Source organism: Pleurodeles waltl, chromosome 1_1 (assembly GCF_031143425.1).
Source record: "Pleurodeles waltl isolate 20211129_DDA chromosome 1_1, aPleWal1.hap1.20221129, whole genome shotgun sequence".
NCBI lineage: Eukaryota > Metazoa > Chordata > Amphibia > Caudata > Salamandridae > Pleurodeles > Pleurodeles waltl.
This window is the reverse complement of record NC_090436.1, coordinates 506,428,729-506,447,033: the sequence shown is the minus strand read 5'-3', so window position 1 is coordinate 506,447,033 and position 18,305 is coordinate 506,428,729. Positions and strand designations below refer to the sequence as shown.

The 18,305-nt window shown below is 48.1% G+C and overlaps 1 protein-coding gene across 1 annotated transcript in view; it reads right to left on the bottom strand.

Moving 5' to 3' along the window:
- ADGRV1 (adhesion G protein-coupled receptor V1) overlaps positions 1 to 18,305 on the bottom strand; it is a 2,003,619-nt gene that overhangs the window by 866,276 nt on the left and 1,119,038 nt on the right. The window contains exon 72 of the mRNA XM_069225272.1: positions 5,998 to 6,169. Coding sequence (XP_069081373.1) covers positions 5,998 to 6,169 — 172 coding nt within the window. The remainder of the gene's footprint in view (positions 1 to 5,997; positions 6,170 to 18,305) is intronic.

The window sequence follows — 18,305 nt, the reverse complement described above, 5'->3', positions numbered from 1 at the left end:
AGTAGGGGGTATGGCAGTCCTTTGTGGGAGGGCAGGCCCTCCACCCTCCCAGCCCAGGAAGACCCATTCAAAATGCAGATGTATGAAAGTGAGGCTGAGTACCCTGTGTCTGGGGTGTGTCTGAGTGAATGCACAAGCAGCTGTCAACTAAACCTAGCCAGATGTGGATTGACGGGCACAGAAAGATTTAAGTGCAAAGAAATGCTCACTTTCTAAAAGTGGCATTTCGAAAATAGTAATATTAAATCCGACTTCACCAGTCAGCAGGATTTTGTATTACCATTCTGGCCATACTAAATATGACCTTCCTGCTCCTTTCAGATCAGCAGCTGCCACTTCAACAATGTATGAGGGCAGCCACAATGTTAGCCTATGAAGGGAGCAGGCCTTCCAGGAATGTAAAAACGAATTTAGGAGTTTTACACTACCAGGACATATAACTACACAGGTACATTTCCTGCCTTTTACCCACACAGCACCCTGCTCTAGGGGTTACCTAGGGCACACATTAGGGGTGACTTATATGTAGAAAAAGGGGAGTTCTAGGCTTGGCAAGTACTTTTAAACGCCAAGTCGAAGTGGCAGTGAAACTGCACACACAGGCCTTGCAATGGCAGGTCTGAGACAAGGTTAAGGGGCTACTGAAGTGGCTGGCACAACCAGTGCTGCAGGCCCACTAGTAGCATTTAATCTACAGGCCCTAGGCACATATATTGCACTCTACTAGGGACTTACAAGTAAATTAAATACCAATCATGGATAAACCAATCAATAGTACAATTTACACAGAGAGCATATGCACTTTAGCACTGGTTAGCAGTGGTAAAGTGCCCAGAGGTCAAAAGCCAACAACAACAGGTCAGAAAAAATAGGAGGAAGGAGGCAAAAAGTTTGGGGATGACCCTGTCAAAAAGCCAGGTCCAACAGCGATGAAAAGATAATTATTATTAAAATAAACTTAATGTAGTTATTACGGAATTCGCAAGCTTATGCCAGCTACTTAACTGAGAATTGCATGGTTCAGTTTACCTGAAGAAACCATTTTACTGGGACACTTGCTTTTCAGTGTTGAACTGTTATTAATTAATACATTCTGGGACCTGTAGTCTTGTTAAACCAAAGACGCCTGCAAACACTGGTGTGTTAAAAAAAGCCCATCACCAGAACAAACGTGCCATGTTCATGTGGGGTCATCAAATAGCCATAACTATGCTAAGTACGTAAAATAGGCTATGATGGAACAAACCCAATCAAATATCGAATCACTCCTATCTCGGAAATTATACCACCACTACGGCACCAGGGCCCATTAGTGATTGGAAAAAGGTCACATCATGCCCCTTGCTGTGATATCACCAGGAAAACAGTTGTGTTTTGTGATCTCACTTCCTATGACATTCCTGATCAAAGGTCACTTGATTTCACTTTCTGTGATTTTATGAGAAAGTTGTGTGATGTCACTTGCTGTGATGTAACCCAGGGCATTTTGGTTAATCAACAGCCATGCATTTATTCCCACAAAAACACTGAAGCATTAGGCCCTGAAGAACACCACAGAGGCCTAAGCACACCATACGTGAGAAGATCGGTTGTGTGTCACTCTCCCTCTTTAGCATAATGCCTTACCTTGGTTCCTGGAAAAAAGTGCAGAAGAAAACAATTTTGATCCTAAACAATATGTTAAATAATAACCCATGGGGACAGTGGCAGCATAAGTTGGTGTCTGGGCATGCAAGAGCATTCTGCTCATTGCAGGTTCTATCTCACTGCATCTTGCTGGTTTCATCATATAGTGGGGTTGCCATTTTCAAAAGTGCTCCACTCTCATCTACTTTAGGCATTGCTCATGGTGGCCTATATACTGGTATGGCACTAAAGCAAACTCCCTGGCCATCTGTGATATGCTCCCGGATTGATTTTCTAACTTTTCCTCTGCAATGGACATGGGATGATGGATGGTCTGAATGGTGTGCATTGGACTACAGTGAAGGACCAACTTCTGTCCACTTACTGCTGGAGGTGGAAAGGCAAAAGCGAGCTGTGTTGTTTGTAAAGGAATTGGAATTTTGTCCTCAAGCTTTTGGTGCTAATATGATCTTGATTTACTGGCTGGGCTTCTGACATTACATTCCCTCTGTTAGACTTTTCATCCTTGGCGTGGTTCCCTTAACTTTTTGCCACTGTTCCCCATGTTGTTGATTTGTGTTCGACTCTGATTTTGCTGTTTTTGTTACTCTGGGCACTTCACCTTTGCTAACCAGTGCTAAGGTGCAAGTGCTCGTTTACAAAATGTGTATGTAATTGGCTTTTCCATGATTGGCATATTTGATTCACTAGTAGGTCCCTAGTAAAGTGCACTAGAGGTGCCAGGGCCTGTAAATCAAATGCTGCTAGTGGGCCTGCAGCACTGGTTGTGCCACCCACATAAGTAGCTCATGTCTCAGGCCTCCCATTGCAGTGTCTGTGTGTGCAGTTTTAACCGTAAATTCGACTTGGCAAGTGTACCTACTTGCCAGGCCTAAACCTTCCCTTTTCTTACATGTAAGGCACCCCTAAGGTAGGCCTTTGTAGCCCCAAGGACATGGTGCAGTGTATGGTTAAGATAGGACATATAGTAATGTGTTTTATATGTCCTGACAGTGAAATATTGCTAAATTCGTTTTTCACTGTTGCAAGGCCTGTCCCTCTCATAGGTTAACATGGGGGCTACCTTTAAATCTGATTAAAGTGTAGATTTCCTTTGGGAGCGGATGGACATGTGGAGTATGGGGTCTCTGAGCTCACAATTTAAAAATACATCTTTTAGTAAAGTTGATTTGAAGATTGTGTGTTTGAAAATGCCACTTTTAGAAAGTGGGCATTTTCTTCCTTATACCATTTCTGTGACTGCCTGTTTGTGGATTCCCTGTCTGGGTCAGTTTGACAGTTGGGCTGGTTGCACCTCACACTAGACAGTGACACAAGGGGAGCTGGGGTGTAGTCTGCATTTCCTGATGAGCCATCTGTGCCAAGAGGGAGGGGAGGAGTGGTCACTTACACCTGAAAGGGCTGTGCCTGTCCACACACAATGCAGTCTCCAACCCCCGGGTGAGTGTCTGGGGCCAGGCCTGGGCAAGGCAGGATTTCACATTCAAAAGTGAAGAAGAGCTGCCATGCCTGTGACTGTGCTTTGTGGAACTATCCCGCAGTTACTGCTTCTGCCAGAGTAAGAGGGCAAAGACTGGACTTTGTGTGCCTTCCATCTTGAGAAGAAATCTCCAAGGGCTTGATTTAGAGCTTGCCTCCTGTTGCTTGAAGCCTCAGGGGCTGCAAAGACTTCTCTATGCCAGCACCTGGAGTCTCTGGAGAGACTCCTACTCTGCCCTGTGGTGCCCACCCAGTTCCTGGGACCCTGAAAGGAGAAGCTGGCAAAAGAGGAGGAAATCCATGCACAGAGCACCGTGCGGGGAAAAGATCGACGCAACTCTGATCTGCAGCTGAAGACCCGCGGCTGAAAATCGACACTTGCCGGGAAACGCAGGGAAGAATCGATGCACGGAGCAGGAGAAACGACGCGCAGCATCGCTGACGAAGGCTGGGAGATCGCTACCCTTGCTGTGTGGTTTTCGGATCATCATGCGGCTGGATTTCCGATGCAAACACTGCTGGGCGTGTAAAACCAATGCAAGGCCTGCCCGGACCCGAGAGTGCTGACCGGATCAATGCATCGCTCTCCTGCGGAGAGAAGAAACAATGCGCCCGACCTGACGAAAGGCGAAACGACACAAGGTCTCGCTCGTGAGTGAAATCGAGGAATCGCAAGCCCTTTTTGACTCGTCCGTGCTGGGTTATGTTTGAAGCACCCAAGGTACATTTTCACACTGACAGTGTTAGTGTGTGTTTTAAACTACATAAAGACTCTTTTTACTTTTTAATTGATAACTTGACTTGTGTATTGTGGATTTTGGTCATTTCGGTCTTGTTTTGTTTGGATAATTATTTACTATTTTTCTAAACCTGTGTTGTGCCATTTTGTAGTGTTTTCATGAAGTTACTGTGTGTGTTGGTACAAATACTTTACACCTAGCACTCTGAAGTTAAGCCTACTGCTCTGCCAAACTACCAAGGGGGTAAAGCAGGGGTTAGCTGAGGGTGATTCTCTTTTACCCTGACTAGAGTGAGGGTCCTTGCTTGAACAGGGGGTAACCTGACTGTGAACCAAAGAACCCATTTCTAACACCCTCTACCTTGGATTTTTCTTCCTCCCTTAAATTGGAAATCAATATGAGCGAAAAAGGAAACTTGCAGGTTATTTGGTCTCTCCTAACACCCAGATCTCCCAAACTCCCATTATAGGTTATTTAGGTAATAAGGGGAAAAGGAAGCAGTTTAGGACTCGGAGACCTGCGGCATTGTTTACTTTTCATCTAACACTCCACCCACCCACCCCACACTTGGCACACCTTGTTGCTACCTGCCCTGTTCACCACAGACTTTTAAGAACTGGCCTGGCTAGTGAACTGAGGACCGGACATAGGTGCTTCTTTCATCTGCGGCAGAGTCCCTGAGTTTGTCTTTCATTCTCCACTTCCAGACTGTAGACATGATTTAATGTACACTTGTTTTCTATATTTTCGATTTTTTTCATGAGTTTGACTACCATTGTTATTCTTCCTGGCTCTCTTTCTGTTAGTTTGTATTCTTTGTCACTTTCCATATTTAATTTAATCATTTCCATTAAATGCAGTGTTTTGGACATCCATCAGCAAATAACACATTTAACACACCTTCCCATTTTCTTCCATACATACAATCCTTCCACACATTGTTCCCCACCACACACTCCATCCTCTGGAACCTCATTCAAATCTCACTCACCACACCACAGTCCATCCTCACAAAATATGCTACACATCATGCTCGTCAACATCCTTCTGGAGCTTTCCTGACCTAAGATATCTGACACCACCACTTACCACAGTAAAAACGCACCCTTTATCAAGGAACTATGACACACTGCAATCTTACTACACCTGCTTAATGCTCACGGGCAACCCAAAGAAGAAAATTTATTTTACAAATAAAATAGTGGAGGCATTGCAGTCATCAAGAAAACAAAACAGCCTTGCATCCTGCATGATGCCCTGACAATTCAGTACATTGAGTTCACAGATATTCACTGTCCACCGCATCCACATTCCACGGGAAATTAATCCTTCATTGAGGACTTCATAGTCCATTTTACAAAAAATTATTTCAGCTCCACAGATAAAACATGCCTCAGACACCTTATCCTCCCCAGGAACTATGCTGTTGGCGGTGATCACAAATAATGCAACAAATGCGGTTTGTAGCAAATTGTACATGACTCGGCAGTAGCAACAGATGCAGTACTTAATACATTTGATAAACAGATAGCCAAATGGTAAAACTGGCATATATTGCAGTTTAACTCCAGCCGTCTGGAATATGAGGAAGTTGAAAACAAGAAAAAGACTTTCTTTGCATTTGGGAATTGGTTACTCCCCGACAACTGAAATGTAAAGGCAGCTAGATGTTGCACGCATGACTGGAGGGCAAGGATATAGATACCAAGGTGGTATTAAAATAATGTGTGGACTATATGCAATACATATATAGCTGTGAGTCATTCTTTGTAGACATTATCATGATTATCTTTTGCTTATAATTGAAATGAATGAATGGTTCATGAGAAGCATTCCTCCTATTAAAGAAATACGAGCATATGCTTAGCAGACCAATGCACGTGATCAGGACCTGAAGAACGTCAGCGAGTGGACTGTAGAGTACAAAAAATCTGACTTAACATGAAATTGAGGAACAAAGGGGGTAGTGAACACGGCATGAGTGAACACATGGCCCAGGTCATTAAAGTAACACTTGTCCTGTGGTTTTATGTATGAATTATCTACAATAGTTAGAAAGGTGGGTTTAGTTTCATGCTTGGCAACTAGAAAGTCGATAATTATTCTGGAGTATTGCATGGAATTAACTTACCAAATTCAGGAGTGATATTACCAAGATGCACTCCCTCCGGTGTTGTTCCAAGAGGATAGCCAGATCTCCAGTCAACTTTTAGGGGGCCATATAACCCTCTTCTGGAAATCAATGCTTGGCATGTCCCTGCAGAAATGTTGGTGAGTTGATAGGCAACAGAATCAAAGCCAACCTATGTAAAGAGAAAAGGAAATAGGCATGTTAATAAAAATGAGTGTAAATAATTTCTAAAGAAAATAAATAATTATATATGACTAAGCGACAACATGGGGTGGTATACTATTGAATAGATCCAAGCAGTGTGGGTGAAATTACAACTTTTTTCATAGCATTTAATGAAAATAACGCAAAATTATGTGACATTGTGAATAATGTACTTGCTGAAATACGGCAAGAATATTTAAAACTAGGAAAAACCTCACATTCAACAGTCATAACATATACTGGCAAGAGACTGTTCATGGAGAAATTGCCTCCCTGATGTGGTTTTACTGTTCCACAATAACTTTTTCTGACCATACCAGTCTCTGTGGGGTGAAAACTGGGTGAAATGTAATTTCTGGAAAATTTGTTAAATTGATGACGTTTGTGTAATGTAAAATTTGCACATTTCATGATACTCCATTCTCACAAAAAACAATTACCCAGGCCTAGTTCCAAATTACATCATATATATCAGCAGCAAAGTAGAATACCTATGAAGTCACTTGGAATACGGAGTGGACATACTCCTTACTAGTGGCAACTACCCAGTATGCAATTATGGCCCATCCTGTAAGCAGATCCTATGAATCAGCTGTGCAGATGAAGAGGAGGTCTGGAACAACATGGCCTTACATATCCATCTCCACCTCCAGTAGCCACATACTTAAAAAGTACTGTCCTGGCTACCATTCACCACCTCTTTCAACCTGCCCTCAGTTCTGTTTATGATTCTTTAAATGGCTTCCTGTCACCCTCACCAAACTCTCACTGACTTATCCCTTTCTTCAACCATTTAATGATTTTTATGAGTAATAAAAAACAAAACAAATATGGAAAACTAATGGATGAAATTAATTTCAGTTATTTGGCAATTATTTGGACCCTGTTAGAAATGGGGTTTTTGGTTGGCAGTCAGGTTACCCTCTGTCCAAGCAAGAACCCTCACTCTAGTCAGGGTAAGTCACACACAATCCAAATTATCCTGTGCCCACCCTCTGGTAGCTTGGCACGAGCAGTCAGGCTTAACTTAGAAGGCAATGTGTAAAGTATTTGTGCAATAAATCATACAATAACACCATATAGCACCACAAAAACACACCACACAGTGTTAAGAAAAATATACAATATTTATCTGGATATTTGTAGATCAATACAATAAGGGATGCAATAAGAATTTGTAGAAATATCACTGAAAAGTGACATAAAGTGTCAGTCTTTAAAAAGCAAAATAAGTATCTTTCAAGCACAAAGTACCTGGTTTGGAGTGGAAAATCTCCGCAGAGGGCCGCAGAGGAGGATATGTGTGGAAAAATGGTGTGTGCGTCGGTTTCGCCCCTTCACACACGTACTTGCGTCGTTATTTTTCTCGCGGGGAGACGTGTGTTGTTTTGCGGGAAGAAAAATGGTGTGTGTGTCGGTTTCGCCCCTTCACACACGGACTTGCGTCGTTATTTTTCACTCGGGGAAGACGTGCGTCGTTTTCCGGCCCGCGGGCCGACTCCTTCTATGGTTCGCGGGATTACCAAATGTCCCAGGGTCTGTGCATGGATTCCTTGGTTTGTTATCCGGCTGCGCGTCGTTCCGGGAGGCTGTGCGTGGAATTTTCTTTCTCACGGCAGGCGTCGCATCGATTTCCTCTCTGGAAGTCGGGCGGCGTTGTCCATGCGAGGCCGTGCGTCGATGTTCCGGTCGCCCCGTAGGAGTTTCTCACTGCGGAGCAAGCTGTGCGTCAAATTTTTCAGCACACGAGGAGTCCAAATGAAAAAGAGAAGTCTTTTTGGTCTTGAGACTTCAGGGAACAGGAGGCAAGCTCTATCCAAGCCCTTGGAGAGCTCTTTTGCAGCCAGACAAGAGTTCAGCAAGGCAACAGTCCTTTGTAGAAAGCAGACAGGTGAGTCCTTTGAACAGCCAGGCAGTTCTTCTTGGCAGGATGCAGTTTCTGGTTCAGGTTTCTTCTCCAGCAAGTGTCTGTGGTGGTAGGGCAGAGGCCCTGTTATCTACCCAAATGTGCCTTTGCCATCTGCATGAGCCATCTGAGGGGCCTGTGGTCTGTCTGAACCCGGAAGTGAGTCCCAAACAGGTAGGGTTTTAGCTTCTTCAGTGCCCAGACCACAGCAAATGCTTCCCTCTCAATAGCACTCCACCTTTGTTTCCGTGGTAATAGTCTTCTGCTAATAAAGACTACCGGTTGGTCTGAGCCCTCCTCATTTAGCTATGCTAGAACAGCCCCTATGCCATGCTCTGAAGCGTCTGTCTGCACAATAAAGTCCTGGGAGTAGTCAGGGGCCTTGAGCACGGGGGCCGTGCACATGGCTTCCTTCAGAGAATCAAAGGCTTTCTGACAAGCCTCTGTCCAATTCACCAACCTAGGTTGTTTCTTGGAAGTGAGTTCTGTCAAGGGGGATACAATGGTACCATAGCCCTTGACGAATCTGCGGTAGTATCCAGTGAGGCCCAAAAAGGCTGTCACCTCAGTCTGTGTTCTAGGTGGTTGCCAGGCCTTGATAGTCTCAATCTTGGCCTGGAGTGGCTGCACCTTGCCACCACCTACTAGGTGTCCCAAGTACACCACGGAACCCTGCCCAATCTGGCACTTACTAGCCTTGATGGTCAGGCCTGCCTGTTGCAGAGCCTGAAGCACCTCCTTGAGGTGGAGCAGGTGTTCCTCCCAGCTGGAACTGTAGACAGCTATGTCGTCCAGGTAAGCTGTACAGTAGGCATCTTTACCAGCTAGGACCCCGTTAACCAACCGTTGGAAGGTAGCAGGGGCATTTTTCAGCCCAAATGGCATCACCCGGAATTAGTAATGCCCATCAGGGGTGGAAAATGCTGATCTTTCATTACCGCCCTCAGTCAGGCTGATCTGCCAGTACCCTGAAGTAAGATCGAACATACTCAGGAACTTGGCAGCGCCTAGTCTGTCCACGAGCTCATCAGCTCGGGGGATGGGGTGAGCATCAGTCCGGGTGACTGAGTTGAGACCCGGGTAGTCCACAAAGAACCGGAGTTCTGGCTTCGCACCTGGGGCAGTAGCCTTAGGAACCAATACCACAGGGCTGGCCCAGGAACTACTGGATTTCTCAATAACCCCTAAAGTCAACATCTTGGAGACCTCCTCCTTGATGCTGGCCTTCACCTTATCCGACAACCTGTAAATTTTGTTCTTCACAGGGGGACTGTCACCTCTGTCAATGTCATGAACACAGAGGTGGGTTAGTCCAGGAGTAAGGGAGAACAGGGGGGAGAACTGCTCTAACAGCTCATAGCAGTCTCCTCTCTGGGTTAGAGTCAGGGAGTCAGAGAGAATGACACCCCCCACTGACCCATCCCCTTCTTTGACCGCAAGGAGGTCGGGGAGAGGTTCACTCTCCTCTTCCATGCCCTCATCTGTGACCAGGAGCATACTGACATCAGACCTCTCAAAGTGAGGTTTGAGCCGGTTGTGATGGAGGACCCTCAGGGGGTGCCTAGGGGTCTTGAGGTCCACTAGGTAAGTGGCCTCCCCTTCACGCTCCTTGATCTCAAAGGGGCCAGTCCAGCGGTCCTGGAGAGCCCTGGGCTCTACTGGCTCCATCACCCAAACCTTGTCTCCAGGTGAGAACTCAACCAGAGTGGCCTTCTGGTCATACCACTCCTTCATCACTTCTTGACTGGCCTCAAGGTTACTCTGGGCCTGCTTCCAGAAGCGTTGGGTTTGGTTGCGGAGGGCCAGCATGTAGCTGACCACATCCTGGGAGGTGACTTGGGAGCTTTCTCCCAGCCCTCCTTAACAATGCTTAGGGGTCCCCTGACAGGGTGACCATAGAGAAGCTCAAAGGGGCTGAACCCCTCCCCTTTCTGGGGCACCTCTCTGTAAGCAAACAACAGGCAGGGTAAGAGGACGTCCCACTTACGCCTCATGGCATCAGTCAGGCCACCAATCATGCCTTTCAGGGTCTGGTTGAATCTGTCAACAAGCCCATTGGATTGAGGATGATAAGGGGTGGTAAACCGGTTGGTTACCCCACACTCATCCTACATGGACTTCATGTATGCAGGCATGAAGTTTGTGCCCCTGTCAGACACGACCTCCTTAGGGAATCCCACACGGGTAAATATTCCCAACAGGGCTCTGGTCACCACTGGTGCAGTCACTGTTCTCAAAGGGATTGCCTCTGGATATCGGGTGGCATGGTCCACCAAAACCAGGATAAGCCTGTTGCCCAAGGCAGTTTTGGGGTCCAAGGGACCAACAATGTCAAAGCCCACCCTTTCAAAGGAGGTGCCAATGACTGGGAGTGGGAGCAGGGGAGCTTTAAGCCGTTTCCCTGTCTTCCCACTAGCCTGGCAGGTGGGGCAAGCTCTGCAGAAGTTATCTGAGGCTGTCCTCATTCTGGGCCAATAGAAGTGGGTGTCAAGCCTGTTAAAGGTCTTGTCTTGGCCCAGGTGTCCTGCCAGGGGGATGTCGTGAGCCAGGCCCAGTAGGAAGTTCCGATAACACTGGGGGACCACCAGCACATGGGGTGCCCCAGGACCTGGAACCTTACGCTCACTGTAAAGGAGATCATTCTCCCAGTAAATATGGTGAGTGCCAGAGGCGTCACCTGCTGCTTGGGCTGTGGCCTGTTGCCTCAGACCCTCAAGGGCGGGGCATTCCTTCTGCGCCTTGCAGAATGCTGCCCTGGTTGGCCCCCCCTCTACTTGCCAGCCAGCAAGTCCAGGTAGGTTACCCAGGTCAGCTATGTCCTCCCCAGTTGGCTCAGGGGCCTCCTCCTCCTCAGGGGCCTCGTCCACCACCGTGGGAACATTTGAGGCGGGTTTCCCGCGCCTCTTGCCCTTCCTCTTTGCAGCTGTCTAGGCCATTTTTCCAGGCTCCAGATGCCCTTGACTCCCTTCCCGGGCAGCCATGGACCATGTGGTGATGCAGACCCACTCAGGTAACCCTAACATCTCCAGGTGAGATCTGAGCTCTACTTCTATCCAAGCAGTATGCTCAAGATCATTGCCTAACAGACAATCTACAGGCATGGCAGGACTCACAGCTACTTTCGGAGTACCAGAGACCCCCCACTCAAAGGGAACCAGAGCCACCAGTAGGTGACTCTCACGATTGTCAGCGACTATGACCTGTTGGAATGTATTAGGGATTATCTGCTCTGTTGACACCAGCTGACTCTTGATAGTAGTCATACTGGCTCCTGTGTCACGCAGAACCTCCACCTTTTGCCCATCAATGGTGACCCACTGCCTGTACTTGGAAGTATTTTGGGGCATGTGGGCTTTGGGCACCATTTCTCTTTCTCCCAGGGACACTAGGGAAATCTCTACCTGCTCCACAAAGCTATCTGGGTCCATCTCCCCCCGAGTGCTACACTAGTCAACCCAGGTGTCTGTCCGGTAGTGGACGGTGCCCTCTTGGAGCACTGGGGGTCGCCTTTATAGTGACCATACGGGTAGAACTCCAGGCATTTGGGGTTGGATTTCCCTGATTTATCATACGTCCCTGGCTTTTTCCCAAATCTGGAAAAGGAATGGTTGCCACCCCCTCCCTGGGAATTCTTTTGGGGGCCTTTTGAGAGTTCCTTATCTGTAAGTTTATCTCCCCCCTCTTACTTCTGTTGGGAACCCTGACCACCTTTGTGGGTGTTCCCCCCAGGTACCTTTTTGGACACTCTGGTGCTAACCCAGAGGTCCGCCTCCTCAGCAAGCTTCCTGGGATTAGTCCGCTTACTATCTACCAAGTGCTGGCGCAACTCTGTAAAAGTAGTATTGAGCATATGCTCTCTCAGAATCAAGTCATATAACCCTTTATAATCATCTACTTTGTTGCCCCGCACCCATCCATTCAGTGCCTTACTGGAAAAGTCAAAGAAATCTACCTAGGTCTGTGTGGTTTGTTGGGTGCTGTCCCTGAACCTCCGACGGTATCCCTCAGGGGTCAGCCCAAACTTGGCAAGTAAAGTGGCTTTCTGAAGTGGGTATGTGTTTTGATCAGGTTGATCCAATGTGAGAAGTGAGTCCCTCCCCAATGGCGGCACATAACCCCACATAGCTGTACCCCATTGCCCTTCAGGAACCTCATGAGCCCTTAGTGCAACTTCATAAGCAGCTAACCATTTCCCACCACAAAACTGGGCACCACATTTATGGGTATACAAACCTTCTTTTCTCCAGCAGGTCCTGTCTGTATGCTGCCACCATTACTGCTGGATTCAGACTGTCTTGCCTTGATCTCCGGCTCCTTGAGACTCAGTTTATGAGCCAACAATAGTTTCTTTTCAGCCAAAGCTCTCTCAGCTGCAGCTTTAGCTCTTTCAGCTTCCACCTGTTTGGCTGCTCTTTCAGCCTTCCTTTCCTCCTGTTGGGCCTCAATTTTCAGTTTTGCCATTTGCAATTGGAACTCCCCTTCTTCTCTCCTTTCCTCTGCGGTCAGGCTTTGCTCAGAGACACTGCTCCCTGGTCTGGAAGGGGGCATAATTGCAGTGGTAACATTACCCACTGATGGCAATAAATCCTCTGAGAGGCCATTTTCTGGCTCCTCTTCCTCATCATCCTCCCCTAAATGGGCTTCTGCCAAGGCCCTCAGCGCCACTTGAAAGTCCTCCTTTTTGGAGGCCCCTTGGGTGGGTACTCTCATCACCCTGCAGAATCCTTTTAGCTGTTTGACAGTATATGTCTCCAAAAGGGCTAGGTCCAAATCTCCCACTTGAGACCCAGCCAGAGACATGTTGAGTGAGGATTTAGTTTTTGAAAATTGTCAGGAAAAACAAATTTGCAAAAAAGAGATAAAAATCAAGTTGACCTTCAACTGTGGGTAGGTAGTGAAATACTTAGCTACTGCATGTCACTGCACAAATACAACTCCTATCCTCACCGCTGATCACCAATGTTAGAAATGAGGTTTTTGGTTGGCAGTCAGGTTACCCTCTGTCCAAGCAAGAACCCTCACTCTAGTCAGGGTAAGTCACACACAATCCAAATTATCCTGTGCCCACCCTCTGGTAGCTTGGCACGAGCAGTCAGGCTTAGCTTAGAAGGCAATGTGTAAAGCATTTGTGCAATAAATCATACAATAACACCATATATCACCACAAAAATACACCACACAGTGTTTAGAAAAATATAGAATATTTATCTGGATATTTGTAGATCAACACAATAAGATATGCAATAAGAATTTGTAGAAATATCACTGAAAAGAGATATAGAGGCCCGTATTTATACTTTTTGACGCTAAACTGCGCTAACGCAGTTTAGCGTCAAAAAATTTTGCGCCGGCTAACGTCATTCTGAAGCGCCATGCGGGCGCCGTATTTATTGAATGGCGTTAGCCGGCGCAAGCAGACCGGCGCTGCCTGGTGTGCGTGGAAAAAAACCACGTACACCAGGCAGCGCCGGCGTTGGGAAAAAATGACGTTAGGGCGTCTTAAAATGGCGCAAGTCCGGTTGACGCTAAAAAATCGTCTTAACCCGACTTGCGCCATTTTTTAACGACGCCCATCCCCCATCAACATGACTCCTTTCATTGTAAAGATAGGAGTCATGCCCCCTTGCCCAATGGCCATGCCCAGGGGACTTCTGTCCCCTGGGCATGGTCATTGGGCATAGTGGCATGTAGGGGGGCACAAATAAGGCCCCCCTATGCCACAAAAAAAAAAAAAAAAAAACTTACCTGAACTTACCTTAATGTCCATGGGATGGGTCCCTCCGTCCTTGGGTGTCCTCCTGGGGTGGGCAAGGGTGGCAGGGGGGGTCCCTGGGGGCAGGGGAGGGCACTCTGGGCTCATTTTGAGCCCACTTGTCCCTTAACGCCATGCCTGACCCAGGCGTTAAAAAGCGGCGCAAATGCGCCGTTTTTGGCCACGCCCACTCCCGGGCGTCATTTTTGCCCGGGAGTATAAATACCACGTAAAGGCCTGGGAGTCATTTTTTAAGACGGGAACGCCTCCCTTGCATATCATTAACGCAAGGAAGGGGTTCACGCTAAAAAATGACGCACACTCCGGGCACTTTGGCGCCCGAAGCGTCTAACGCCATAGTATAAATATGGCGTTAGTTGGCGTTAGTTTAGCGTCGAATTTGCGTCGAAAAAAACGACGCTAATTCGGCGCAACCAGAGTATAAATACGGCCCAAAGTGTCTTAAGTCTTTAAAAAGCAAACAATGCGGGTCATTCCGACCCTGGCGGTCGGTGGCCGCCAGGGCCACCGACCACGGCAGCACCGCCAACAGGCTGGCGGTGCTCCTACGAGCATTCTGACCGCGGCGGTTTAGCCGCGGTCAGACGCGGAAAGCCAGCGGTCTCCCGCTGACTTTCCGCCGCTCGTAGGAATCCTCCATGGCTGCGGAGCGCGCTCCGCAGCCATGGAGGATTCCGACTCCCCCTCCCGCCATCCAGTTCCTGGCGGTTCTCCCGCCGGGAACCGGATGGCGGGAGGGGGAGTCGCGGGGCCCCCGTAAGAGGGCCCCTAAAAGTATTTCAGTGTCTGCAAAGCAGACACTGAAATACGCGACGGGTGCAACTGCACCCGTCGCACCTTCCCACTCCGCCGGCTCTATTACGAGCCGGCGTCATCGTGGGAAGGGAGTTTTCCCCTGGGCTGGCGGGCGGTCTTGTGAAGTCCGCCCGCCAGCCCAGGGGAAAACTCGGAATACCCTCCGCGGTCTTACGACCGCGGAGCGGTATTTCGGAGGGGGGAAGCCTGGCGGGCGGCCTCCGCCGCCCGCCAGGCTCGGAATGAGGGCCAAAGTCTCTTTCAAGCACAAAGTACCTGGTTTGGAGTGGAAAATCTCCGCAGAGGGCTGCAGAGGAGGAGATGCGTGGAAAAATGGTGCGTGCGTCGGTTTCGCCCCTTCACACACGGACTTGCGTCATTATTTTTCACGCGGGGAGACGTGCGTTGTTCTGCAGGAAGAAAAATGGTGTGTGTGTCGGTTTCGCCCCTTCACACACGGACTTGCGTCGTTATTTTTCACTCGGGGAAGACGTGCGCCATTTTCCGGCATGCAAGCTGACTCCTTCTATGGTTCGCTGGATTACCAGATTTCCCAGGGTCTGTGCGTGGATTCCTCGGCTTGATATCCGGCTGCGCGTCGTTCCGGGAGGCTGTGCGTGGAATTTTCTTTCTCATGGCAGGCGTTGCGTCGATTTCCTCTCTGGAATTCGGACGGCGTTGTCCATGCTAGGCCGTGCGTCGAACTTCCGGTCGCCCCGTAGGCGCGCGTCGAGCAGCGTCGGCGTGCAGCAATTTTCTCACCGCAGAGCAAGCTGTGCGTCAAATTTTTCGGCGCACGAGGAGTCCAAATGAAAAAGAGAAGTCTTTTTGGTCCTGAGACTTCAGGGAACAGGAGGCAAGCTCTATCCAAGCCCTTGGAGAGCACTTTTGCAGCCAGACAAGAGTTCAGCAAGGCAGCAGGCCAACAGCAAGGCAGCAGTCCTTTGTAGAAAGCAGACAGGTGAGTCCTTTGAGCAGCCAGGCAGCTCTTCTTGGCAGGATGCAGGTTCTGGTTCAGGTTTCTTCTCCAGCAAGTGTCTGTGGTGGTAGGGAAGAGGCCCTGTTTTCTACCCAAATGTGCCTTTGAAGTGGGGGAGACTTCAAAGAGTGTTTTAGAAGTGCACCAGGTCCCCTTTCAGTTCAATCCTTTCTGCCAGGATCCCAGTAGGGGGTGTGGCAGTCCTTTGTGTGAGAGCAGGCCCTCCACCCTCCCAGCCCAGGAAGACCCATTCAAAATGCAGATGTATGCAAGTGAGGCTGAATACCCTGTGTTTGGGGTGTGTCTGAGTGAATGCACAAGGAGCTGTCAACTAAACCTAGCCAGACGTGGAATGTATGGCACAGAAAGATTTAAGTGCAGAGAAATGCTCACCTTCTAAAAGTGGCATTTCGAAAATAGTAATATTAAATCTAACTTCACCAGTCAGCAGGATTTTGTATTACCATTCTGGCCATACTAAATATGACCTTCCTACTCCATTCAGATCAGCAGCTGCCACTTCAACAATGTGTGAGGGCAGCCCCAATGTTAGCCTATGAAGAGAGCAAGCCTCACAGTAGTGTAAAAACGAATTTAGGAGTTTTACACTACCAGGACATGTAAACTACACAGGTACATGTCCTGCCTTTTACCCACACAGCACCCTGCTCTAGGGGTTACCTAGGGCACACATTAGAGGTGACTTATGTGCAGAAAAAGGGGAGCTTTAGGCTTGGAAAGTACTTTTAAATGCCAAGTCGAAGTGGCAGTGAAACTGCACACACGGGCCTTGCAATGGCAGGCCTGGGACAAGGTAAAGGGGCTACTTGATGGGTGGCACAACCAGTGCTGCGGGCCCACTATTACCATTTAATCTACAGGCCCTAGGCACATACAGTGCACATTACTAGGGACTTATAAGTATATTAAATAGTCCAATTGGGTATGATCCAAAGTTACCATGTTTAAAGGGAGGGAGTATATGCACTTTAGCACTGGTTAGCAGTGGTAAAGTGTGCAGGGTCTAAAAGCCAGCAAAAACAGAGTTCAAAAAGTGGGGGGATGCAGGCAAAAAGTTAGGGGTGACCACCCTAAGGCATGTCAGGTCTAACATGTGTCCCCCCCAGCTGAAAGTGGGGAGAGCTACCTGACCTCCTGGGAGCTCTCATTGCTAAGGCGGAAGTATCTGGAGAGACCATCAGCATTGGCGTGGTCAACCCCTGGGCGATGTTCCACTGTAAAGTCCATCCCCTGTAGGGAAATGGACCACCTCAAAGTTTTGGATTCTCACCCCTCATCTGCTTGAGCCATATGAGGGGCCTGTGGTCTGTCTGAACCCGGAAGTGAGTCACAAACAGGTAGGTCTTAGCTTCTTCAGTGCCTTGGCATCATCATTGACAGCAAACTTACCATCAAACAGCAGATAATCACAGTGGCCTTCTCTAGCTCCATAACCACCACATGCTATGTATGATCTTCAAATGGATCCCCATCGAAACCAGAAAGATGGTCATCCAAGCCATTATCACCATGAAACTATGGAAACACCCTCTCTATTGGACTTCCCGCCCAGCTCCTCCACCGCTGCCAGACCATTCAGAGCGCAGACTCGTCCTAGACCTCCCCAGAAGCACCCACATCATTCCCCACCTTAGAGAGTTACACTGGCTGCCGGTGCACAAGAGGTGCAAATTTAAGGTTCTGACCATTGAATACAAAGCCCTCCACAACATCAGACACAAGCTTATCAACCGCAGACTCTCCTTCCACCAGCCAACCAGGGAGCTTTGCTCTAAAACTCTCGCCCTCTTGCAGGTCCAGAGAATCCGACACAGCTACAGCGGAGGTCAATCATTCTTTTACCTCACTGCAAAGTCCTGGAATGACCCCTCTCCCTCCCCCCCCCCCACTTGTGCACATCGCAGATCCTCGACGACTTCAGGAAAAAGCTAAAGACTTGGCTATTTGAGGAGTAGCCACGGGTGCACAACAACTTCCCAGAGAGCCTGGATACCCCCCAGGGTGATAAGCTGCACTTTACAAATCCATTGATTGATTAATTGATTGACTGAATGATTGCAATAATCAGGAATGTGCTTGTGGGGGTCTGCTAGTCTCCAAACCTTTGGTGGAAATGTATTTCCATTTTCAGTCCGCCTTTTACAGCCCCTTCTCACTGCTGCTTCTTTTCCTCAAGCAAAAAAGAAAAGATGGACGGAATTCTGAACAATGCAAACATTCACCCCAGTCACAAAGATCTGGGTTTAATCCATTGCTTTTTTGTCCACCACACCACCACAGTTTGGATCCGGCCAAAAGCAAATCAGCCTTGGCCCTGTTCCCCTTGGGAACAGTCCAGCCCGAACTACCATGTCAGGTTCTCCCTGGACTGGAAACAAGCATCCTGAGACCCGTTCCAGGGTTTCACTCCTCATTAGCCACATGAATCCAGATGCGCAGAGAGTCCTGGGCCTATCTCTGCCGTCCTGGCGCCAATGGTGACTGAAGCCAAATTTCTGCTTGCCATCACTTTGTTCCAGATTGAATCATCCTGCCAGTTCTTGTCAAGGATATGCAGTTAATTATCTCATAAAGAATTCACACATGCCCCATTTTCTGATATGAGAAGGCTTGTCTCCTAAAATAGGTCT